Source organism: Oreochromis niloticus, linkage group LG3, assembly GCF_001858045.2.
Source record: "Oreochromis niloticus isolate F11D_XX linkage group LG3, O_niloticus_UMD_NMBU, whole genome shotgun sequence".
NCBI lineage: Eukaryota > Metazoa > Chordata > Actinopteri > Cichliformes > Cichlidae > Oreochromis > Oreochromis niloticus.
The window spans coordinates 23,981,752-24,002,232 of NC_031967.2; the positions used below are offsets into that span (position 1 = coordinate 23,981,752).

Genomic DNA, 20,481 nt, shown 5'->3' on the forward strand with positions numbered 1-20,481 from the left:
TTAAAGAGCTTGCACATCCTGGCAGATTAATTACTGCCAAAATCAGTTTTTAGGTTTCGGTAATTACTAATACTGTGCAGGTCTAATAACTTAATCAGTATGTCACTAAATGTATTCTTATTTTTCAATAGACCGATATCAGTAAACAAGGCCGATATTAGCCAATACAGATAATCAGGCGCTATATTCATGCATGATCAGTATTTATCTGAAATGTAACTTCTTCAGGAGAATTTTTCATAATATAATATCACAATCCTTTAATGTCATTAATGCACCAACCAAAGTCAGTGCGCAAATCTGGAAATCTGGCAACACAGGCTCACCGTGTTGCCAGATGACAAGTAGAGCAGAATAGATGTGGCTAACTTGGCCGACCCTGACGTTCAATTAAAATCAATTAAAACAACAGCTTGTGTTTATCCCCCCCGTCTGTCTCTCATTTAGCAGTGTTGAAATGTCCCTCAAAACTCAACTTAACTTGCTCTTGGTTATATTATCATCAAAACACTCAAAAAACCATGAGAATAAGAAACTGACCCCCAGCTCTGACCCTATTCCTGCTTCAGTATTAAAGTTACTTCTTCCCCTCTCTACCGTATCGCCCTGCGCTGCGTTTATCCTCCCTCTTGGCGCTCGGATTCCCTTCGTCTCTCCCTTCTGTCTTTTCAATCTGGCCTCCAAAAGCCTCATTGCTCTTTTCTTATCTCTCCATGCTGTCTTTTTGCTCTTTTCAATCTCTCGCACCGATGGGCGCCAATTCCCCTTACGTCCCCCTGAGACCCACCGTCTTCTCTCTCGTAATCTCAGAAAGAAGGTAACATAATAAAGAAAGCACCAACGCTCTGCTGATCATCACACCGGTGTCACTGTGAACTGATGCTCCTGGGGAAAACCCAATAACCCCGTCGGTTTGACCGAATCTGGACGACTCGCTTTTTCTGTGGATTTTGTGTGTCTGTTTATGCAAAAATATTCATTTGTAGACGTGGAAATCAGTGGGAATTAGTTCAAATGTGAGTGCTGGATTTTTGATTTTTAGATGTTTTTATTCTTTCTAAAGCTGTAAATATAAATTATTTATGTGCTGCTCAGATAGTTTCAGCAGCTGTTTTCATGATGTAAAACAACTTGAAAATGGAAGGCGGGGCATTAATCTTTAATTAAAACCAACAAAAACTAGTGTTTAAAAGTGCAGAAACCATATTAGGTCAAATGTGATGGCATTAAATGTTTTCCAAAGCAAGCAGAGCGACTAGGAGTTTAATCATGAAGTGATTGTTGTCCTCATCTCAGCACACCTGCCCATGAATGGGGTCATCGCTGCCTTCCTGCTCTGACGAGTAGCTCTCCTCCTCTTCTTCAGAGTAGTTGTCGATGTCTGGAGAACGATCTAAGGAGATGCAGAAAAAGAGACACGACTGAGGAATGGGAGCAAACTGACAGGAGGAGGCCAGACACAGACTATTAGAGAGAAAGAGAGATTCGGTTGGATGATGTGCGCACCAGACATCTTTGCTTTAGGTCCCTCGTGATCGATGGGCTGACTCGACAGGGAGTAGACTCTGATCTCAGCGACGGGCACTGAGGCATCTTTCACCTGGCTGTGCAGCCCCAGGACCTGGGCGCCCTCGCTGGGGTGCTGCATCACCTTGAGGAAGGAAAAAAGAAGCAGCGTTTAAACGAGATCAGAGTCAGCTGGATTAAATCTGTATCGTGCAGATGGCATATGGAACTTAGCATCATGTTTGTCGTGAATAATGTTCTAGATGATATCAGACTACCCAGAACGGGATAAATCTTTAATGTCTACTTGAGTCAATCCACATGGGCTCCCATGTTAAAGCTAGAGGGTAAACAAGCATGTTTACAGCCTCCTAACTGACTCCTAACCCTGCACAAAAACTATAGAGGTATACTGTTCTGTTCTTTAACTCACTTGTTTAAACTGTATCAACACTTAAAGTTTGTATTATTAGAGGCTTATCAGCTTTAGGCTAAAGGTTTAGCTCAGCTTATTTACCACTGGACTTCACCTTAGCTAATTAACCACTATGCTCCCACTAAGCTTCACCTTAGCTAATTTATTCAAGTCCCTGGAAATCTCTACTGTGTCTACTTGTCACATTTTGGAGCATTTTTAAAGTAATTTTTACTGTCTGGTTAACTCTTGCGAACAGTAGCAGGTATCTGTACAGTCTTATTGGTGCACCTTGCTAACCAAGTATATATCTTCTTACTTCCCCCTCGTGTCCAAATATGGTCACTACTGGCTCCAGAAGAGCCAAAATGATACTTTGTATACCGACAGGTGAAGGGTACTAGATCTTTGTGTATACAGACTATCACAAAAGAATTGTTATATATTCTGTATAACAGAGTATAATGAAATGTAAATGTATCCACATTCTAGCTACGTTTTTATCCACAAGTATATCCACAACTTAGTGTGTGCTAGTGCCTGAGATTTAAATAAAATCCTGGCGTGCTCCATAAACGAAACTCTTCCCAAATGAGAGGCGTCTGAATATTCAAACAGCAGCATGCAAACAGAAACAAGGAGACTGAAAGAACAAAGAAGTCAGATCATCTTTTTAACTGAATTATTGAGGAAAAAATCTACTTATTCCCATTCTTGGTCTTCCTGTACAGACAAACCAGGGATACACTGGACTATACATCATTTAAACAGCATTAGACGAGAAGGGGAAACAGCAGTGACGCAATAGAGACAGACAAGAAAGCTCTGCAGATGGAGAGAAATGCAGAAGCTGAATCTGAGTCGTCGACAATAAAGAAACCGGGAGACAAAACAAGGCTGAGGAAAATGAACAAAACCAGACGCCAACAGAGAAAGCACGAACACGCGAGGCAGAGGCAATCAATTCTCTGTGCGGCTGCAGCAAAGAGCAGCAGCACATCATTGTGCGTGTCTGTGTGTGTTTGTGCGTCTAACTGAGTGACACCCAGCCTCTCTCAGGAATCTGGTCACACTCGCACATTTAATGAAGTCTGAGCAGCTTATTATGGAGCCAGCCTTAGCCAAACATTCAAGGAGGGAGACGTTATTGCCGTGCATCCATTCACCTACACTGCCGCACATGCTGCCGATAGCCTCCCGACGCTTCCTGCAGCTGCTAATTTTAACCACTTTCTCAAAGAAAGACAATTATGCAAATCTGTCAAACAGCATGAAGGCAGAACACGCGTGCCTGAGGAGGAACACAGACGTAAAACCCACAGAAGGATTCACTGCAGGCACATCTTCTGAATCTTTATGCAGTTTTTAAAAATTAAAGTAGTTAAATGCCACCTGAGCTCATGATGCTTTATTTTCTTCAGGTAGTTAAAAATTAAATAGTAGTAATGATGACTTTAATATGATTTTAATATATCTTCAAAGCCTATAAGTCAGAAATATTTATAGATATTGATTAAATGAACAAAAAGTAATAAAACCAATGTTTTATTCCTCAGTATTGTGAAAGCACACGGGCAATAAATGACAAGAACATTTTAAAGGATTTTTATGTCACCTCGCTCTCACACTTCCACTTCTTACAAAATTGTGCATTTTTATGGAGGATTTCATGGTGCTTAAAAAGTAACAACCAGTAATTTTACACCGCTAGATCTTTGAATAACCTCCCTCCACCAATGACATCACATAAAACCTTCAACTGAAAGTGGACCTGTGTGGTTTGCACGCTCTAAAAAAAAAAAAAAAATTACAGTAATTTAAAGCTTTAAAGCCAGACTCTCTATTTGCCTCGTACAAATAAAAGAATTACAACTCACACAATAAAACCCTCGTGTGCATTGTTCATGTACGAACAGCTTTTGGTAGATATCCAAATAGTCTGGAGATAGTTTGTAACTAAGGTAATAAGGAGTCGGTTCGTACCTACTGTGCAGGATTTAACAGTAAATCACAAGGTAACAGCTCTCTGAATGAATGAATTTCGAGCTAAAGGTGAATCAGCCTCACTTTTAGATTCAGACTGGAAGCCTTTCACACCAATTGCCTCTAAAGTGTTTACTACCAGGTCAATCGAAGCCATTCTTTACTCTCATTATTAGTCTCTTCGATCGCTCGGCTTGAAGTTGAGAAAGTTTATCTTGAGTCCTGCCCACTGGTTGTTAGTTTGCCCATATTTTTGCCACATTTTTGAACATAGTTGCTCACTTTCTATCGTCTCTGATCGCTGTGAATCACTTCCAGAGTGGACGTAGTTTCAGTCCCCCAAGAAAAGTCCAACTTTAAAGCATTAAAAAAGCAGCGTGACACCAAAAAAAACCCCTAAAATGTGTGGGTGGTCTACAGCTAACCTGCTCCTGTGCAGCCATCAATCTTTAACCACCTCACCAGTTTAAGCTTTTATTAGGGCTCAGGATCACGGCTGCTTGACTGACAGGTGAGAGCAGCACAGGCTGACTGTTAAACTTCACCTCAGCCGCTTTGAGTCACTAATCTCGACCTCAAGGCCGTATCTGTGGTGTTGGTGGCTTTTGTAGCATTTTGTATGCAGTTATTTGACAAATAACGCAGCTTCCTGTGTGGTCCGAGACAATAAGAGCTTGTCAGAGAGGCCTGTGCTGTGTTTCTGTGAGTGTCTTATTAGCCTGTTATTGTGCACTAATTAGCAGCCATCCTTCTCTGTAATGTAAACATATAACACAGCTTATTGGCGCACTTTACCAACTAAGCTTGCTATGACTTCAATAGAAAACTCACAGCAGCAGAACAGTGCTTCACATCACAGTGAATACTCTGCCTTTGTATAACATTCATGGCCGTATCACACTTCTGCTCTCAACAGTAACTTTGTTGACACACTTTCACTTAGACGTAACTTATGTAAGTATTTTATTATGGCCCATAACTGAAGGCAGCTGCTGAGTGTGTGTTCATTTATTCAAACAAAGCACTGATTGCATTGACACATACTGTGCAGTGTGACGGTTAGAGATAGCTATACTGAACTGAACTTTGTGCATTTTTCCCGTGGGCTAAATTTGCCATCCCATGAGGCATCGGGTGGCGTTGGTGCACATGTCTGTTTAGACTGAGATGTCTATACCATCACCATGAGTTTATACAATAGTTAAAAACAAAATAACTTCACTGAAATTACACATTTTTAGCTCGAACAGTCAAAATAAAACCAAGCTGCGCAAATCTACAAATCTACAAAGGCAACTAAATGAAAAAAAACTGAAGTGTGAAGAAAACTTCAAAATAAAAGCAAAATGAAAACAAATGAAGAATTCTAAATATGAAAAGGCTCCTATGCAAAAACACGCAGCCACAGTTGAACAATGTTTAGTAACACTCGAGGAATTAGAGGTTCAGAGCCCGCTCAAACAAAAATACAACTTTATGGCAGTTAAACTGTGATGTCCTTGGTATTTTTTGACGATTCGTCTAAAGAAAAGGAAACAAAAGATCTGTTCTTGCAACATGCTGATTGTAACAAAGTGGCTAAAGATACAATTGTTATCTGTAATGTGTAGACAACACTGGTTTGTCCAGAGAGACTGGACTGAAAGTATGTGGAAAAAGCAGCCAAACAAAAGCTTTTAAAGGCCTTCAGAAATCCTGGAGAACTTTTGCTCCATAGCACATGAAAGGCTATTCAGAAGCAAAATATAAAGAACCAGTCACAGCCTTCTTGAACCTGGTTCTGGAATTTTCTTCCTGTCAAAAGGGAGTTCTTCCTTCCCACTGTCATCAAAGTGCTCGCTCATAGGTGCTCATCTGATTGTAAGGTAAAGAGAAACCCCAACAATGTAACGCACCTTGAGGCGACTGCTGTAGTGATCTGGTGGCATATAAATAAAACTGAATTACATTTAACTAAATTCGTAAGATTTCAGATTCAGAAGCAAAATGTTTCTGAAATCATGAACAGGTTCAGCAGTTCATTCTCCTCCTGCTGCTTGCTGGGTCAGTGGAAACTACCTGTCATATTAAGGCAGCACAGTGCCATCAACATGACATTTCTCTGTGACTCTGAAAGCCCCCGTGTGTCCCCTGTAGCGTATTATTTTCCTGACACACACACAGAGCTTTAGGCAGAATATGGCAGCAGAGTAACTTCTGCTGTGGCTCAGAGGAAATGAGTTTGAACCTGCCGTGTGTACGAGTCTGCATTTATGGCCTCTGCCCTTTATAAAGCACTTTGCAGGAAAACTGTCTGTTGAAACCGGTTCCGGAACACAATGTGACTTTATTATAAATGCAGGGACAACCATAGACAGCCTGCAGGCACCAAAAACACAGTTTAATCAGGACTGGAAGCCTGACTTAGGGTTGGATGTATTTTAACAGCTCACTCTACCGTATTTGTTTCAGTTCGATCTACAAAGACACTCCTGTAAACGTGAGATCGGACCTGTTTGTTGAGTGACTGTGGATTTATGTTCTTTTCTCTCCATAAAACATTTTATGTGAAGCCAGTGAGTTGAAGGTGTTTTACACATTTAATAATCCTGACTTATACACAGACAGCTGGTGAAAGCTAACAGGCGTCCCTAAAGGACAAAGACCGTCCACACGTGCGCACACAAGTACAGACGGCATAAATCACCAGCCTTTTAAAGCAGTTTCATATCGGAGGAGGCAGGGAATGTGAAGAGCTTTTGGCAGAAGAGGATGAAATTTAATTGTACGTTTGATTTATGGCGACATTTATGTCGGCCGAGAAGAGAACGCCGGGCCAGAGATCAAAATCCAGCGTCTGATTTGAAAGCGCACTCGGCGAATTGAGTTTACGTGAAGGTTAAATGAAGGTTGGCAATAAATACGTTTTGCGAGCCGCCGCTGTGAATGAAAATTTCCTGAATGACAAAGGAGGAGAGGAATGGATGTGCACGAAGGGAGCTGCCATGAGAGGAGCATCGCGGATTATTCTGCTGGATATTAGCTTTAGAAACGTTCTGCGAGGACCGGCTGAGAAATGAAGATCGGATTTAAGCAGAGGGCAGAAGCTGCATGTTTAGAGAGATGAGACCGTGACCGGTGGCTTGTTGGGTCAACAGCTCAGATCAGCTGGGACTTTTGTCTGGCTGCAGAGGATGAGACTCCACTGACTCGACAGCTCGCAGCTGACGTACCCTCAAACACGCAGCTTAACCTCCATCTGCTGCCTCAGAGGCGCCCAGTGCTGGAAATGTAAGAATAAATAATAATAATATAGCCACTCGTCTGTTAAAGCAAAGTGCAATCGCTCACCTGCCTGATACTCATTTCCCTGCAATACTGACTCAAACATAAGATTCTGCAAAGTCGCAACTCTGCACTTCATCTCTTTGAAGACCGCAGAGAAATTTAACTGCTGCTGAGAGGACGCGCGGCCGTCTCACAGTCGGTGTTTCACTTTGAATTTTCTCCGTTTTTGTGAACGAGCTCAATCTTGAACACTGTAAGAGAATTTCGTCTGTTTTTTCAGACAAACAGATGGAAATTTGGCCATAAATCAAGAATGATAGAATTTAATGATATCACGATATGGGGGCAACACGGTGGTGCGGTGGTTAGCACTGTTAGTGGGGTTAGGTTAATTGGTGATTGCCTGCAGGTGTGAATGTGAGTGTGAATGGTAGCCCTGCGACAGACTGGCGACCTGCCCGGGGTGTACCCCGCCTCTCACCCTTTGGCAGTGGTAGTACGGTAGTACATCCCTGAATTAGATAAATGGAAGAAAACAGATGTACGGATGTTTAACCGACATGTGTGGAAGCTGCTGACAGTTGGTAAGCAGTGATTTCAAACTGATCACTGATTGGTGGATTTAATTGCCCCCTTCCCTACATGTTGGACACTTAAGATACATTTTCACAACTTCTCGCTCTCCTGTAATCATAACACTCTCTAAAATAGAGCTTTTGTGGACAAAAACAACACAAACGCTGCCCCTCTCGGCCTCTTTCTCTCTCACACAAACTCATGGAAAACATCTAAACATCCAAACAATCACTAAGACTCTCCCTCCTTCCACATCTTAAAAATCAAACCTCACCATTTATCTATCTCCATTCAGCTCCCTTTGTCATCTTATTTACCTCCAATTGTTTGCTAGCAGCAGTCAGCAGTCAAACTCTGACAATAGAAACAATCCCACTGCCTTTTCTCCAGAAATTGTACGCTTTAGTTTTGACTCGTCAGTCTTTTGTTTGGAGAGCACTACAACTGTGCAAAAGTGCCGCAAACAAGGTCAGCTGGCACAGATGTCTCCTGTAAGGGCTTCGGGCTAAACATTATTTTCCATCACTGGCCAATGAATCATCTATAAATGTTTCCACAAAAAGCTGCAGCACTGCTTCCAGTAAAGAAAAGCTGTGGGTTTATTTATGGGCTTAAATAAATGCACACTGCTATTCAAAGAAGCTAAACCTAATTTAGAAAAACACATTTAGAAAGATAAAAGAAGGCAGACAGAAGACGTATTGAATGTTAGCTCAAATGTCCCATTTTCACAGGTTTATTCTAAATGCAATAAATGCAGCACATTTAAGGTATTTGAGGAAACGTCAGGAATAATCAAGGAGGAAGAAACTAAATCTGATCACTTTTCTCCTCAAAAGTTAAGAAAAACAACATAAATCACGTGTAACAGGTCTGATAACTCTGCAGGTTGACGTTACCTCGGCCATGTTGATTAGACCCAAAGCCAGGGTCTTGTAGCCCAGGATGGTCCTGTTCTTGTATCGCTTACGCCTCTGCAGCATGATCTGAAGCTTGTTGGCATCTCTCTTTAAGAAGTGTGGATACTGCAGGTAGAAACACACACACGTTTCAATAAATAATGTTTATTTCTCAGCTCTTGATAATTAGACTGATCCAAATGGCTTCTTGTATAAGGCCCCTCACACCCACTGACCTCGCTCAGCATCCCCAGGTGTCAAACTACTTAGTCTGAGCCCAACTATGACATAACCCATCATTAGCGATCTCAGCAGCTGCACTATAAATGGAACCAAACTTGCTCCTGTAACAATGTTTAAAGCCGTGAAACGACTCCGGTGGCTCGATTTTAATAAGCTTCCTCTCCGCAGTGCTGCTGCTGTAGAAAGTTTAATGTATAATGTATAATGCCTGGCTCGGTGCACTCGGCAAGCTCCAGAGAGAGAAACTCCCTGACCTTTTAGCAGCATTTTAGAGTCATGGAAATCGGAAAGAATGATTTAGAGCACAAGAAAACCCCGCTGGGAACTACATTAACCACGCTCTGCCTTAATGCACTCTGTATTGTTGCTGTATGGAGAGTTGCAGGCGACACTTTTGCAGCTTTGTGTAAACTTTTCCCATCTATCCCAAACAGCTTTAATATCAGAGGTGCAAATGCATCAGAGCTGAAGGATCCGCTTCCCTGATCCTCCCTCATCTAGCAATGCTATCAGTTCATTTTTCCATGTTCACAAAGATACAGTACTGTGCAAAAGTGTTCAGCCACTCCATATTTCTTTATGCTTTGGTAGGAAAATTGGAAATAGGTGCAAATACTTCTGTGAAAACGATCAGGTACAAAGACCGGAGTGAAAATGAAAATCAGCCATTGTCAAACAAAACACTGACAGACCTTCAGAAGGCCTGGGGAACATTTGATCCAAACAACTATGAAAAAATGACAAGAGGGCTCCTTGGAGGCAAAATATAAAGAAATGACGGTTGGCTCAAGACTTTTGCACAGTACTGAATACTTGTAAAAGAAATATTTCTGAAGCTAGGAGTCAATTTTTTGTGTTATTGTTGTGCCTATGTTTTCTGTAGAAACAGAAAGGTATTGTTTGGCTGTGATTGACGGGTCCCTGATCTCGCTGAACCTTTGCTCGTACCTGGAGGGAGAAGGTGAGCTGCAGATCGGTCTCCGTCAGTCCTGCCGAGGACAGCAAGATCTCATTGGAGCGCAGGATCCGCTTGGAGCCCTGAAGACGAGACACAGATTGATGACTACAGAAGAGTCACAGTGAAAGTAAAGAAAGCAAGCAAGAAAAAAAGAGAAAGATTTCTACTAGCTAACTCCAGCAGAGTCAAAACAACAGACTCATCATTATCATCAGCCATGCACAGCCAGAGGAGGAGGTGAGGAAGGAGAAATGCCTGATAGGAGAAAGCAGGGCTGGAAGACTGAGCGAGCAGCAGCCGCATGGAAAAAGAATTAAACCAGCTTAAAGAGCCTTATGTGAGAGAGCAGCAGAGAATTTAATGGTTTACTTAGAAAACAAGATGATAGCAATCGAGACTGAAAACGAGCCAACGAGTAGAAGTTTGGAGAGGAGCCCCGGCATTAGAGAGAGAAATGACAACAAAATGTGACAAAATGCAGTATTTTTGAAGTATTCTGTGCTAACTTTAACTAACTTGGCCGCCTCCGCTGCCAAAAAGCTCTCCAATGGTCAGAAAAAGTGGGATTTGGCAGCGCTGCTCCTTCTGCCAGTTCTAAGAGAAAAGCACCCGGCTAATGAGGCATTTCAGAAAGCAGCTTGGCTGCAAAACAACGAGGAGGAAGCGTGTCTGCGTCCAATGAAACCGACTCAGCAAAACAATGAACGGCTTTACAGAAAAGGCAAACGGGCCAACGAATGCTGAGACTTTCGGGTTTTTCCCCAGGTGGGGAGTTTGTTCGTTTTTCAGCAACTTTTCATCGTCTGCTCGTTAAGCATGGTTGAAAGTGGAAATCTTTGAATCCTATAATGTCATTTAATGATTAAAGATAAAGATAAATGTTCAACTCAAGCAGACTTTGACAAAACAGGATGTAACCTTGGGGAGGATTTTATTTCTAGGAAAGTTCAGTCAGACTTTAAAAAAAGGATTTTGTTTCCTGGAACTGAGCTTCGAGGCATGATTTTAGTGCCCATCATCTACCTCTGTTGTGGTTATTACTCAGTTATGGCTCATAGACTGCTCACAGGGATCTGTATGTGTAATCTTTAAAGTTGCTTTGCAGAATCTTTTTCTTTTCATGCATTTCCAAAATAATGCCTCCATAAAAATCCAGCCTCCGTGTACAGCAGGCTTTAGGTGCCGTGTGTTTCACCGCGTGCTTCTGGAGACGTCTCATACCTGCAGTTTGACCGCGATGACGACTGAGGTGAGGTCCTTATCCAGCTCCTTCAGCATGATCAGCTTCTTCAGGGTCAGATTGAAAAGCCTGCAGGAAACACACACAACGACACTAAAATTAGATTTGATATCCAGCGCCCTCGCGCTGCTGCGCTCTGAGCTGTGCAGGGAACAGATGTCTGATGACCTGTTGATCACTTTGCTTGTGCTGCTTGTGAGTCTCTGGGATCGGGAGTGTTTAGAAGCTGTCTGGAAAAACTTCAACTGAATGCCTCAGTGCTCACATTCGCACATCAAGATATTTTTGCGAGCTACTCATCTGTCTGCGTATACTGTCGATGAACATTATTTCAGCCTAGGAACATTTCAACTTCAATTCACCCCAAAAAGCTTAATATAGAGCAAAGAGCTAAAAAATAAAAGGAAAGGAGCAAACAAATTAGCAAAACCAAAAAAAAAACTGAGGCAGTTAGTCTGCAGCACAAACAAATCAGCTTCCTCCGCACCATAAATTACAAGCTTGAAGTGATGATTAGGGGAAAATATTAGAATTACACCAAAGTACACTTATTAATGTTTTCTTATGGACAGAAAAGAGCAAATACCAAATCTGACCTGACCGAGTCACTGAGTGTTAGCCACTTTGAACTGAGAGCTAGCTAACATCAAGTATCTTTAATCAGGGTTGATATTCTAGCCAATCCAGATAAATGTAATAGTCTGTATAGAGCTTTACAGTAAACCATTGTCCCTGTTAGACTCAGATATGACGATAAAACGGGGCATTCTTACTGGCTAACGACCCATTTATCAAAAGCTGCTAGCCAATGAGAATGCAGCATCCTTCATTTTGTTGTGGTTGTGACCATCTTTTATATACAGTCTATTAAATCAAAGTAAGTGAGCTATAACACACATGAATATTCACGTATATCCGCTTAAAAATTATGTCATTGCTCAGTTTGTCGAGGCGTATACACAACACTGTCTGCAGCACATGCAGCTGGGAGTCAACTGTAGTGTATGTTTGTCCATGTGTATATTCACTAGAGAAACAGTACCAGCTGATATATACAGAGGAGGTTTGAGCACTGACGGCAAAAATCCAGTATCAGTCTCACTTTGTTGTGGACCACATACATGTCTGTATTATGGCCTAAAAGCCAGCCTGTGGTAATTTGTCATTTCCTGTCTCCTCTCCGTTCACCCTCTCATCAAACACAGCAAAAATAAAACGGGACTTTAGAGGAGGCGTTGAGCGCAGTTCTGCTTTATCTGTTGACAGGCTGTTAAAAAACAAAACATTCAAGCCCACGATGAAAATGGATTGCTATTTTTGTCAGAGTTAAAAATGTCCCGTTCAAATGACACCAACACTTACGTCAGCACACATAAACAACGACAAAAGAAACAAAAATCATGCCGGATGTCTTCCATCTGAAAAAACAGCTAAGAAACGAGAGGTTGGCCTCAGGATTCCTGACACTTAGAAGAAATACTCAAAATGCAAGCCAGTGTTCAAAAAACAAAGAGACATACAAGAGCAGGAGCATTTAAAGACCTGAAACCGAATCACAGAAAAGACACACACACACACACACACATTCTCGTTTTGATATCTTAGTGAGGACATCTAATTGACATAATGCTTTTCCTAGCCGCTTACCCTAACCATCAAAAATGAATGCTTAACCCTAACCTGTAGCCTAAACCTAACCAGAACATAACTGTAACCCTGACATTAAAACCACATTTTGAGGTTTTTGGTCCCCACAAAGACGTCTAAACAGGTACAAACACACACACACACACACCTCCCCAATAGCAGCTGAGCACCCCGGGGTCAGTCTGTTCAATAATTCATCTCCAGGGCTTAAGAGACAGAAAGTAAACCGCTAGAATAGACCTGACAGAGCAACCTGGAGGAAATCAAGAAGAAACATGGAAGCTAAAAACGAAACAAAAAAACAAAGGACACACAAAAAGAAAAAGACAGACATGCATTGTGCCAACAAGTAATATACAGGAAAAGACGGCACAACAACAGACAAGAGGGAGGAAGAGGAAAAGACGTAAATGACAAATAACAAACAGAGATGTGGAAACAGCCGTGAATACAGAGGAGGAGGAAACAAAAAGCAGGCAGGCAACAAAAGGGAGAGGAGAAAGGAAGGGAGGACGAGGCATGAAAATTGAGGGAGACATCACCAGAGAGAACACAGAAGCGGTGATGACAGAGGCTGGCAAAATGTGCGGCGAGAGATGAACTGTCTGACACCGCAAATGGAAAAACAAAACATTTTTCCTTTTCTGGGGTGACCTGTATTTAAAAGCAGCAGATGGAGAGCAAGATAGTTTAAACGGTCAGTTATGTAAATATTCGCCACACCCTGCACGGATCAATCGCTCAGAGAGGACAGAGGTCACATCTAAAGAGCCGCGCTGTTACCCGAAACATAGACAAGAGCCTCTTTTGATGTCACACTAAAAAGGCGGAGGGCGAGGACAGGAAAATTGCTCCGCATTTCTCCCTCAGCTCCCTCTCGTCTCACCTGGGCCTTCTCCTAAATCCGCCCCACTTACTCGCCTTTCATCTTTCTTTAAGTGCTCCCTACCCAATCATCCACATTGACAAGTGGCCCCCGACTGCTGATGCAACCGCTGGGAAAAAAAGGAAAAAAGTCAGCGACAAACACAGAGAGCCTTTTCTGAACGCCGAGGTCTTCTAGTTTCACGATCAAAGCAGCCGAGAGAGGCTAAAGCTATGAATAAAAAACAATCAATTTTTATCTGCGATGGAAAAGGCCAGCTAAGAGCGACTTCTGCTTACACCTGCTGGATCTGAGTGGAATGAATCGAGGTGGAGAGGGAGCAGAAGAGGCCGGGTGCCAGGGGTCGATCGGAGATGGGGCTGAAGCACCTGAGGCGAAGGGAGGTGTGGGTAGAAAGTGGATGAGGGAGACGCACAGATATACAGAGAGAGAAAAACAAACTGCAAACACACAGAGCAGAAAGAAAAAACTGATAAAAGGTTACTACAAGCAACCACACAACACTTAGAACTGCTCCAGTATGACTTTTTCACAATTACTTTATCGCTTATTTTCAGAAAAGCCCCAGAGTTTGGTTTCAAATCTTCTTCTTTCCGTTGCTCCCTTTGAGGGGTCGTCCCCGCAGATCAACTACCTCCATCTCACCCAGTGCCTAGTTTGGTTTTAAATATTAAATGCCAAATGTTGACATTTAGAAGAATTTCGCCTGGATGAAAGTAAAATAATCTGGCCTATCAAAGGTCTCAGTCACATGATGCAGAGACCGGTTGCTAGGGAAAAAGGTGTATTAACAAACCGGCTGCAAGCTGCTGGAACTTAATGGGTGAAATCTGGTCACAGAGAAAGATATGGCGATAGTGGCAACCTCTTTGCAATTGATTACCGTTGCAGTTGAGCGGTAAGACACAACTTTTGCTTTCAACGCAAACATCTTCTGTTTGCAGTTTGCAACTACTCTCCAAGAGTAGTTGGTGAGTTGTTTGCAAACAAGTCTGCAATCAACTAATACATCACCATCTCTGCAGAGATGTAGAAACTGGTTAGCCACCACCAGTAGGCAAACATGGGGTTAGTATCTTGCCCAAGGGTATTTGGCATGCAGCCAGGAGGCAGCCTGGGATCGAACCACCGACCTTCTGATTGGTGGCTGACCTGCTCTGCCACCCCATTATGAATGCAGACAGATTGCCAACACGCTGCAATCAAAACGTCTACTTCAGTGTGCATGACAAATATCCTTGGGGATGATACTAACACTAAGTTGCTGTCTTGGGGGTTAGTAGACCAATGTAAGTGCCAATGTAAGTGACCCCCAGAAAGCACTTACATTGGAAAAGCATAGAAAAAAGTGCTTGCATGAATGGGTGAATGAGGCAAGTTGTATAAAAGCAGTTTGAGTGCTCAGAGTAGAAAAGCGCTATATAAGAACTATTCCATTTAACATTAACTATGCTCCACATAGATAAATAGCGTTAGATTATATCTACTTAGCACAGTATTATCTAAGAAATAGCTTTGGAAGGTGCATAACTGTTATTTTCTACATTTACTCTCTTATATTTCCATCTAACTAAAAGCAGAGAAGCCTGTAAATGATCTATGACACCAAATCCTTGTTGGCTCTCAGCTCAGTAAAGAATCAAGGCTACAGAAATGTTAAGAATCCACACAGTAACTTTCAATTTACTGCAGTAATTGGTTCACCACAAAAACTAGTTCAGTGCTTTATTGCTTGTGTTATATAACAGCTTCAAGAATTCAGATTTCCCTCGAGAGGAACTTACTACTTTACTTGTTGCTCTGTAAATGGATGCGAGGAGCGCTGGGATTTCTGCACAGTCTGAAACACAAGTTTTCCATTAAAGCATCGTGTAGACACCGAGTTTTATTCTTTTCCACTGTTATTTACGCTGTTGTTTAACTACTGTAAATCCCCTACGGGATCAAACAAAAATGCCGCACCAGCCTTCACTGCCACGGTGATCGGACCAGTAACCATAGTTGGCGAGGGGAATCACATGGTAAAGGTCAAAACAGTCCGCCCGCCACCAGCACTTCCTCTGTGGTTCACCTCTCACTCCTGCCCTGTCTCCTCGACAGCTTGTCACTACACTTTAAAAGTCACTGCCCGTTATCATCAACCCGAACAAAGGAACAGACTCGAGCAGAGCATGACTGAAAGAAAAATAAATCAGCATGCGATGGAAACGAGGAGAGCGGCGTCTAAACTCACAGACCCAAAAAAGGGAGCACGGCTTCATCTTTCATCCCCAAATAATTACAAACCTGCTTCTGTTGCTTAACAGCTGGGATAAAATTATGGGCTGAGATGCATAATGGAAAAAACAACAAACCAATTTGTCTCTTAGAGAGTCAAACTACGCCAGGATTGTGATTTCTTTCCACAAAGATCTAAATCTCTTTGCTCCAAACTGTTTCTTACACTGCTGTGAAAAGTATTTGTCCCCCTCTTCTTTTTTTTGAGATATATATCTATATAGATATATATATAGATATAGATATATATATATTATCTGAATATAAGAAAGCCAGAAGGGTGTAAATACTTTTTCACAGCACTATAGATATTTGGTTTCCAGACTTTTAGAATGAGCTGAGGAGAAACGTCACCTCTGACATACTGTTATTGTGTAAATCTGTGGAAGCAGAAAAAATGCATGCAGCTGGAAATAGAGAAGCTCCATGGAGCTCTGACTGGGTGTGACCGTCACCACGCCAACTGTGTAGTAATTTGTGACAAGTTTCTCTGTGGTTTGTCTAAACTTCCTGATTGTGTCACCCAGTGCTCCCCGCCCCACCTGTGTGAGTCCTACAGAGGATCACACACTACCAGTAAAGTACAAGTAGGGGTCAAGTAATGCCACTTCTGCTCCATCTACATCTTGAAGCTAACACCCACCTCTTATCAGTTTAATAAAACAACGCATTAATTCAAGAATGCAAGATCCAAAGGAGCCACTTTAAACTTACACCATCCATCATATCGCATAATAATCAATATTTTTAAAAAAAACAACAACACAGACACACAAACATGTACAAATTTGTCTGCTGGCTTCAACAGCACCATCGAACAAGCCTCAGCCCTGCAAATGTAAAACCTGATGTGGAAGTGCCTCAAGCTGCACTTCCTCCAATAGCTGCCAGCTCCAAAAAAACAAATCTATCAGGAAAACCTCCAACTTTGCTTGTAAAACATGTGCCAACACATTTTTCCTGTAACGCATGACTTTCACTTCTCTAACACAAGTGGTTCTAAAGAACAGGAGAGTGGGCGCGCACAGGATTACATTTTGACTCGACTTTTCTTGTTATTAGCAACATTTTTTAAACATTTCTTCAGCCTTAAAACAGCAGAAAAGATGGCAACAAAAAGCAAGCTAGGCACCCAAGTCCCTTTACAAACCTATGGGTTACAGAACTATGTTATTTTTAAGCAGGAGTGGTAAGAGTATACAGCTCAAAGCACAGTGTTTAATTTCACATACATATATTCAAACATCAGTTTTTGTGGGGGGGATTCCCCCCAGTGTACTCACATCAGTTAAGCTAACATTGATGGAGTACCCAGAGGAAACCCAAGCAGTCAGTGGCAATAAAACCTGCAGTTGCATGAATGGTGATTTGATGCTAGCTCCAAAATTGAGTGGATATTTATCTACTTTTGTTTGGAGGGGAGGGACTTTCACGTATTTTCACATTCTGTAAATGAAATTAAGCAGGTAAAATGTACTGGGTGACTTCATGTGGGTGTAAAAAGCTTCACTTCTTTGCCTTCAAGCGTATCAAAACAGTCTCCAGAGCAGCTAAAGCTTCCTCGGCTGTGATGCAAATTTCAGTTTGAACTTTTACGGCTTTCTGAAAACTGCTGTGGTTGAAATCTGCAGGAAAAAAACAATAAGCAAGCATGTAGGCTCTCAATTGAGCTGATACATAATTAACTAATTTCCAGGGAAAGTTGTGAACATCATACAGACTGTTATCTTCTTCAATTTTTATAACATTTTCAATAGAAATTAGTGATAACCTGAAAAAAAGAAAACCTGATCTGATGCATTTAGTTTATCAGTTCTCTCCAGAAACTTTTCTTTTGGTGTTTCTTATATTTTGTGTTGTGAACCTGCATTATGTTTTTGCAGATAATAAAATTAAAGACAAGACTGAACAAGAGGGCATGCAGAGTCCCGTGTCTGCCGGGCATGCATGTCCTCACAGATGAGGTGAGTGCATCAGTTTATCACAGAAACTCTTTCTGGTTCGGGACAAACTGAAGAAGACCTCCACGTCTGACTCACTGCAGCTGAATTAATGTTTACTGCCCCTTTGACTGAAAACGCCTCGTGTTTTCCCCACAGTCGCAGATATTTGTTTATTTGTTTAGGGAAAAAGGCATGGGCGGATGAAACGAGGGCTCTGACGGAGGCAGAGAACGGCTCGATAATGTCTGTGGGAAGACTGACCTCTGATATTCTGTAAAGGTCAGTCTCTGTAGAAACAGACAGCATGTCTATCACACACACACACACACACACACACACACACACACACACACACACAAAACAAAGTATCAAACTTGAAAAACGAAAAGCAAGCCAGGCCAGGAAAAAAAAATGTCTTACCTCGAGTCATTTTAGGCCTCATTTAACTGATTAATGTGCCAGTTATGAGGTATTTTCCAATTAGCTAAATAATCTTCCACGTCTGCATAATTACAAAAAAAAAATTACACTCATTACTACTCAGTCCAAGGGGATATCTTCACACTTCAAACAGCACTATAAAAATAAAAGAAAAGCACCTTTTCATGTAAAAAAATAAGTTATTACAACTAAATGGAAAAAAAATAATAACAATAAAAGAAGTACTCTGACTAATGAAGCTTTTACCAGCAAATGTTTGGCATTTTCAGTAACACTATCGACATGGGTAGCACTGGGGAAGGCAGTTTAATCCAAAACAAATGATTTCCATGAGGCGTTGTTGATATGCAGGAGACCCATGGGATGAATATTACCAACTCCTGCAGCTATCTGATGGGTTTTTGGTTGTTTTTGTTAACTGAGGCTTTCGAGAACAGTCATCCTGTTATAACATGGTTATAACATTAAATAAAATAAGCCAACAGGACCATTTCCTTTAGTCAATAGTCACATATCCCACAATTATATATTATTACATTTTATTCTTTAATATGTTAATGTTGTTGAAACAGGAGCTTTAGTGACCGTCATACGGTGTTCAGTGTTGTGAACGTCAGCTCTTTCAGCTGCTAGTGAGTGAGGCTGAAGTTGTGTCTCAGCTGGAGGAGGCGAAAACGGCACTCTTCCAATCGATACTGTTGCAAGCGAGTACCTAATCCGATAGTAATGTTTTTTCAGTATTGATTAGTATCTCTGAGTATAAATTTTTGTTGACAACCCTAATCGTGACATTCATGGTTTACAGACTTTATCTTTCTTAGTGCTCTCATTCAGAGGCATCATTTTTCCTACTGAAGGATGGCTGGAGGCTCATCTCGTCTCAGTGTTATGGAACTATTTACGATATCACAAAAAAAGCAAAAAGATTCTCGAGTTTGTCTTTCCACACATGTCAGCATGAAGAATGACTCAAATTATTGATGAGATTTTTTTTCTGGAACTGACTCATCGTTTCGGTCCCAGACTACTTTATCCTTTATAACAAAGCGGCGTCCCAGGAGTGGGTCGGTCATTAAAAAGTGAAAAACCAAACCACGTTCTGCTTTTCTCATCATCCAGATTTAATTACACCAATTAACTGATACTTCCGCAAGTGATTCTGACAACATTAAATAAACTTGAAGGGAAATAAAAATCATCAACAAATGAAAGCAATACACACGCTAATGAGGATTTCACTAATGTCAGGATGTGGCTTCAGCACATGAGGCTGCGAGCGTCTAAACGTGCGTGGGTATAAAAGGTCTGCTTCTTTAAAGAGGAAGGTGCCTATGGTTTCCTTGACGACAGTCAGTCATGAGCGGTGTGACCTTGCCGTGTCACGCAAGGAAAATAACATGCTAAGTACACACAGCGGAAAGAAAAGAGCCGCCCTTGCACCGACCTTCACATCGAGCATTGTATTTTAAACCCTTCCCTTCCGTGTGACCATGTGACTTCTCTAATTTTCTATTCTTTAATGGTCTTTATCCTTCCTCCCTCCTACAGCTCACCTCCTCCTGCTTCCTACTTAAGGACAGCTGCTCTCCTTCTCCTTGCTCGCATAACTGTAACTCAACTCCTCTCTTTTCACCGCTACGCCCAATCTCCTTTCTTAAGTAACGTGGCGTTGCCTCCACCCCTCAGTAATGGTGATCGATGGCAGGGCCTGGTCTGTTGGAGGGCGGGGACTAAGAGTCGTGCCCTTCTTCTTTATTAGCGTCTCCTCCTACAAAGTCATTATCATTCCGTTACATGGATTAGTCTGTCCTTGACGCACAGCAGGGCCAAATGCTCCTCATTTCCAACACAGTGCAGCGCACACACACACACACACACACACACACACACACACACACAGTGAGATGTGTATTGATCAGATGAATATTTCTACCATCTCTAGGAGCAGAGATTTCATCACACCGTCAGGAGGATTTTGGGATGATTAATCAAAAACACGAGATTTAAAACTGAGTTTAAGCAAAAAAATCCTCATCAAGAAAAAAAGGAACTATCCTTGAGGTTTTCCTGTGTAGTACAACAATGTCCCTACTTGACTTCCTGTGTAAAGATGACCTGTGCTATCACTGGTCAATATATAAACTCATCATCCGGTGGTAGCTCTTCTGGATCTTTTAGACAGATGACAGACGCCTCACCT

The 20,481-nt window shown here is 41.8% G+C and overlaps 1 protein-coding gene across 4 annotated transcripts in view; it reads right to left on the reverse strand.

The window, feature by feature from the left end:
• Nucleotides 1-20,481, reverse strand: part of pacs1 (phosphofurin acidic cluster sorting protein 1) — a 70,312-nt gene that overhangs the window by 21,728 nt on the left and 28,103 nt on the right. For all 4 annotated transcript variants that reach the window (XM_019356886.2, XM_019356887.2, XM_005453181.4 and 1 more), the window contains exons 2-6: nt 11,069-11,156; nt 9,838-9,927; nt 8,647-8,772; nt 1,507-1,651; nt 1,302-1,393 (exon numbers count right to left, since the gene is read on the reverse strand). In XM_019356886.2, the coding sequence (XP_019212431.1) occupies nt 1,302-1,393; nt 1,507-1,651; nt 8,647-8,772; nt 9,838-9,927; nt 11,069-11,156 (541 nt within the window). The remainder of the gene's footprint in view (nt 1-1,301; nt 1,394-1,506; nt 1,652-8,646; nt 8,773-9,837; nt 9,928-11,068; nt 11,157-20,481) is intronic.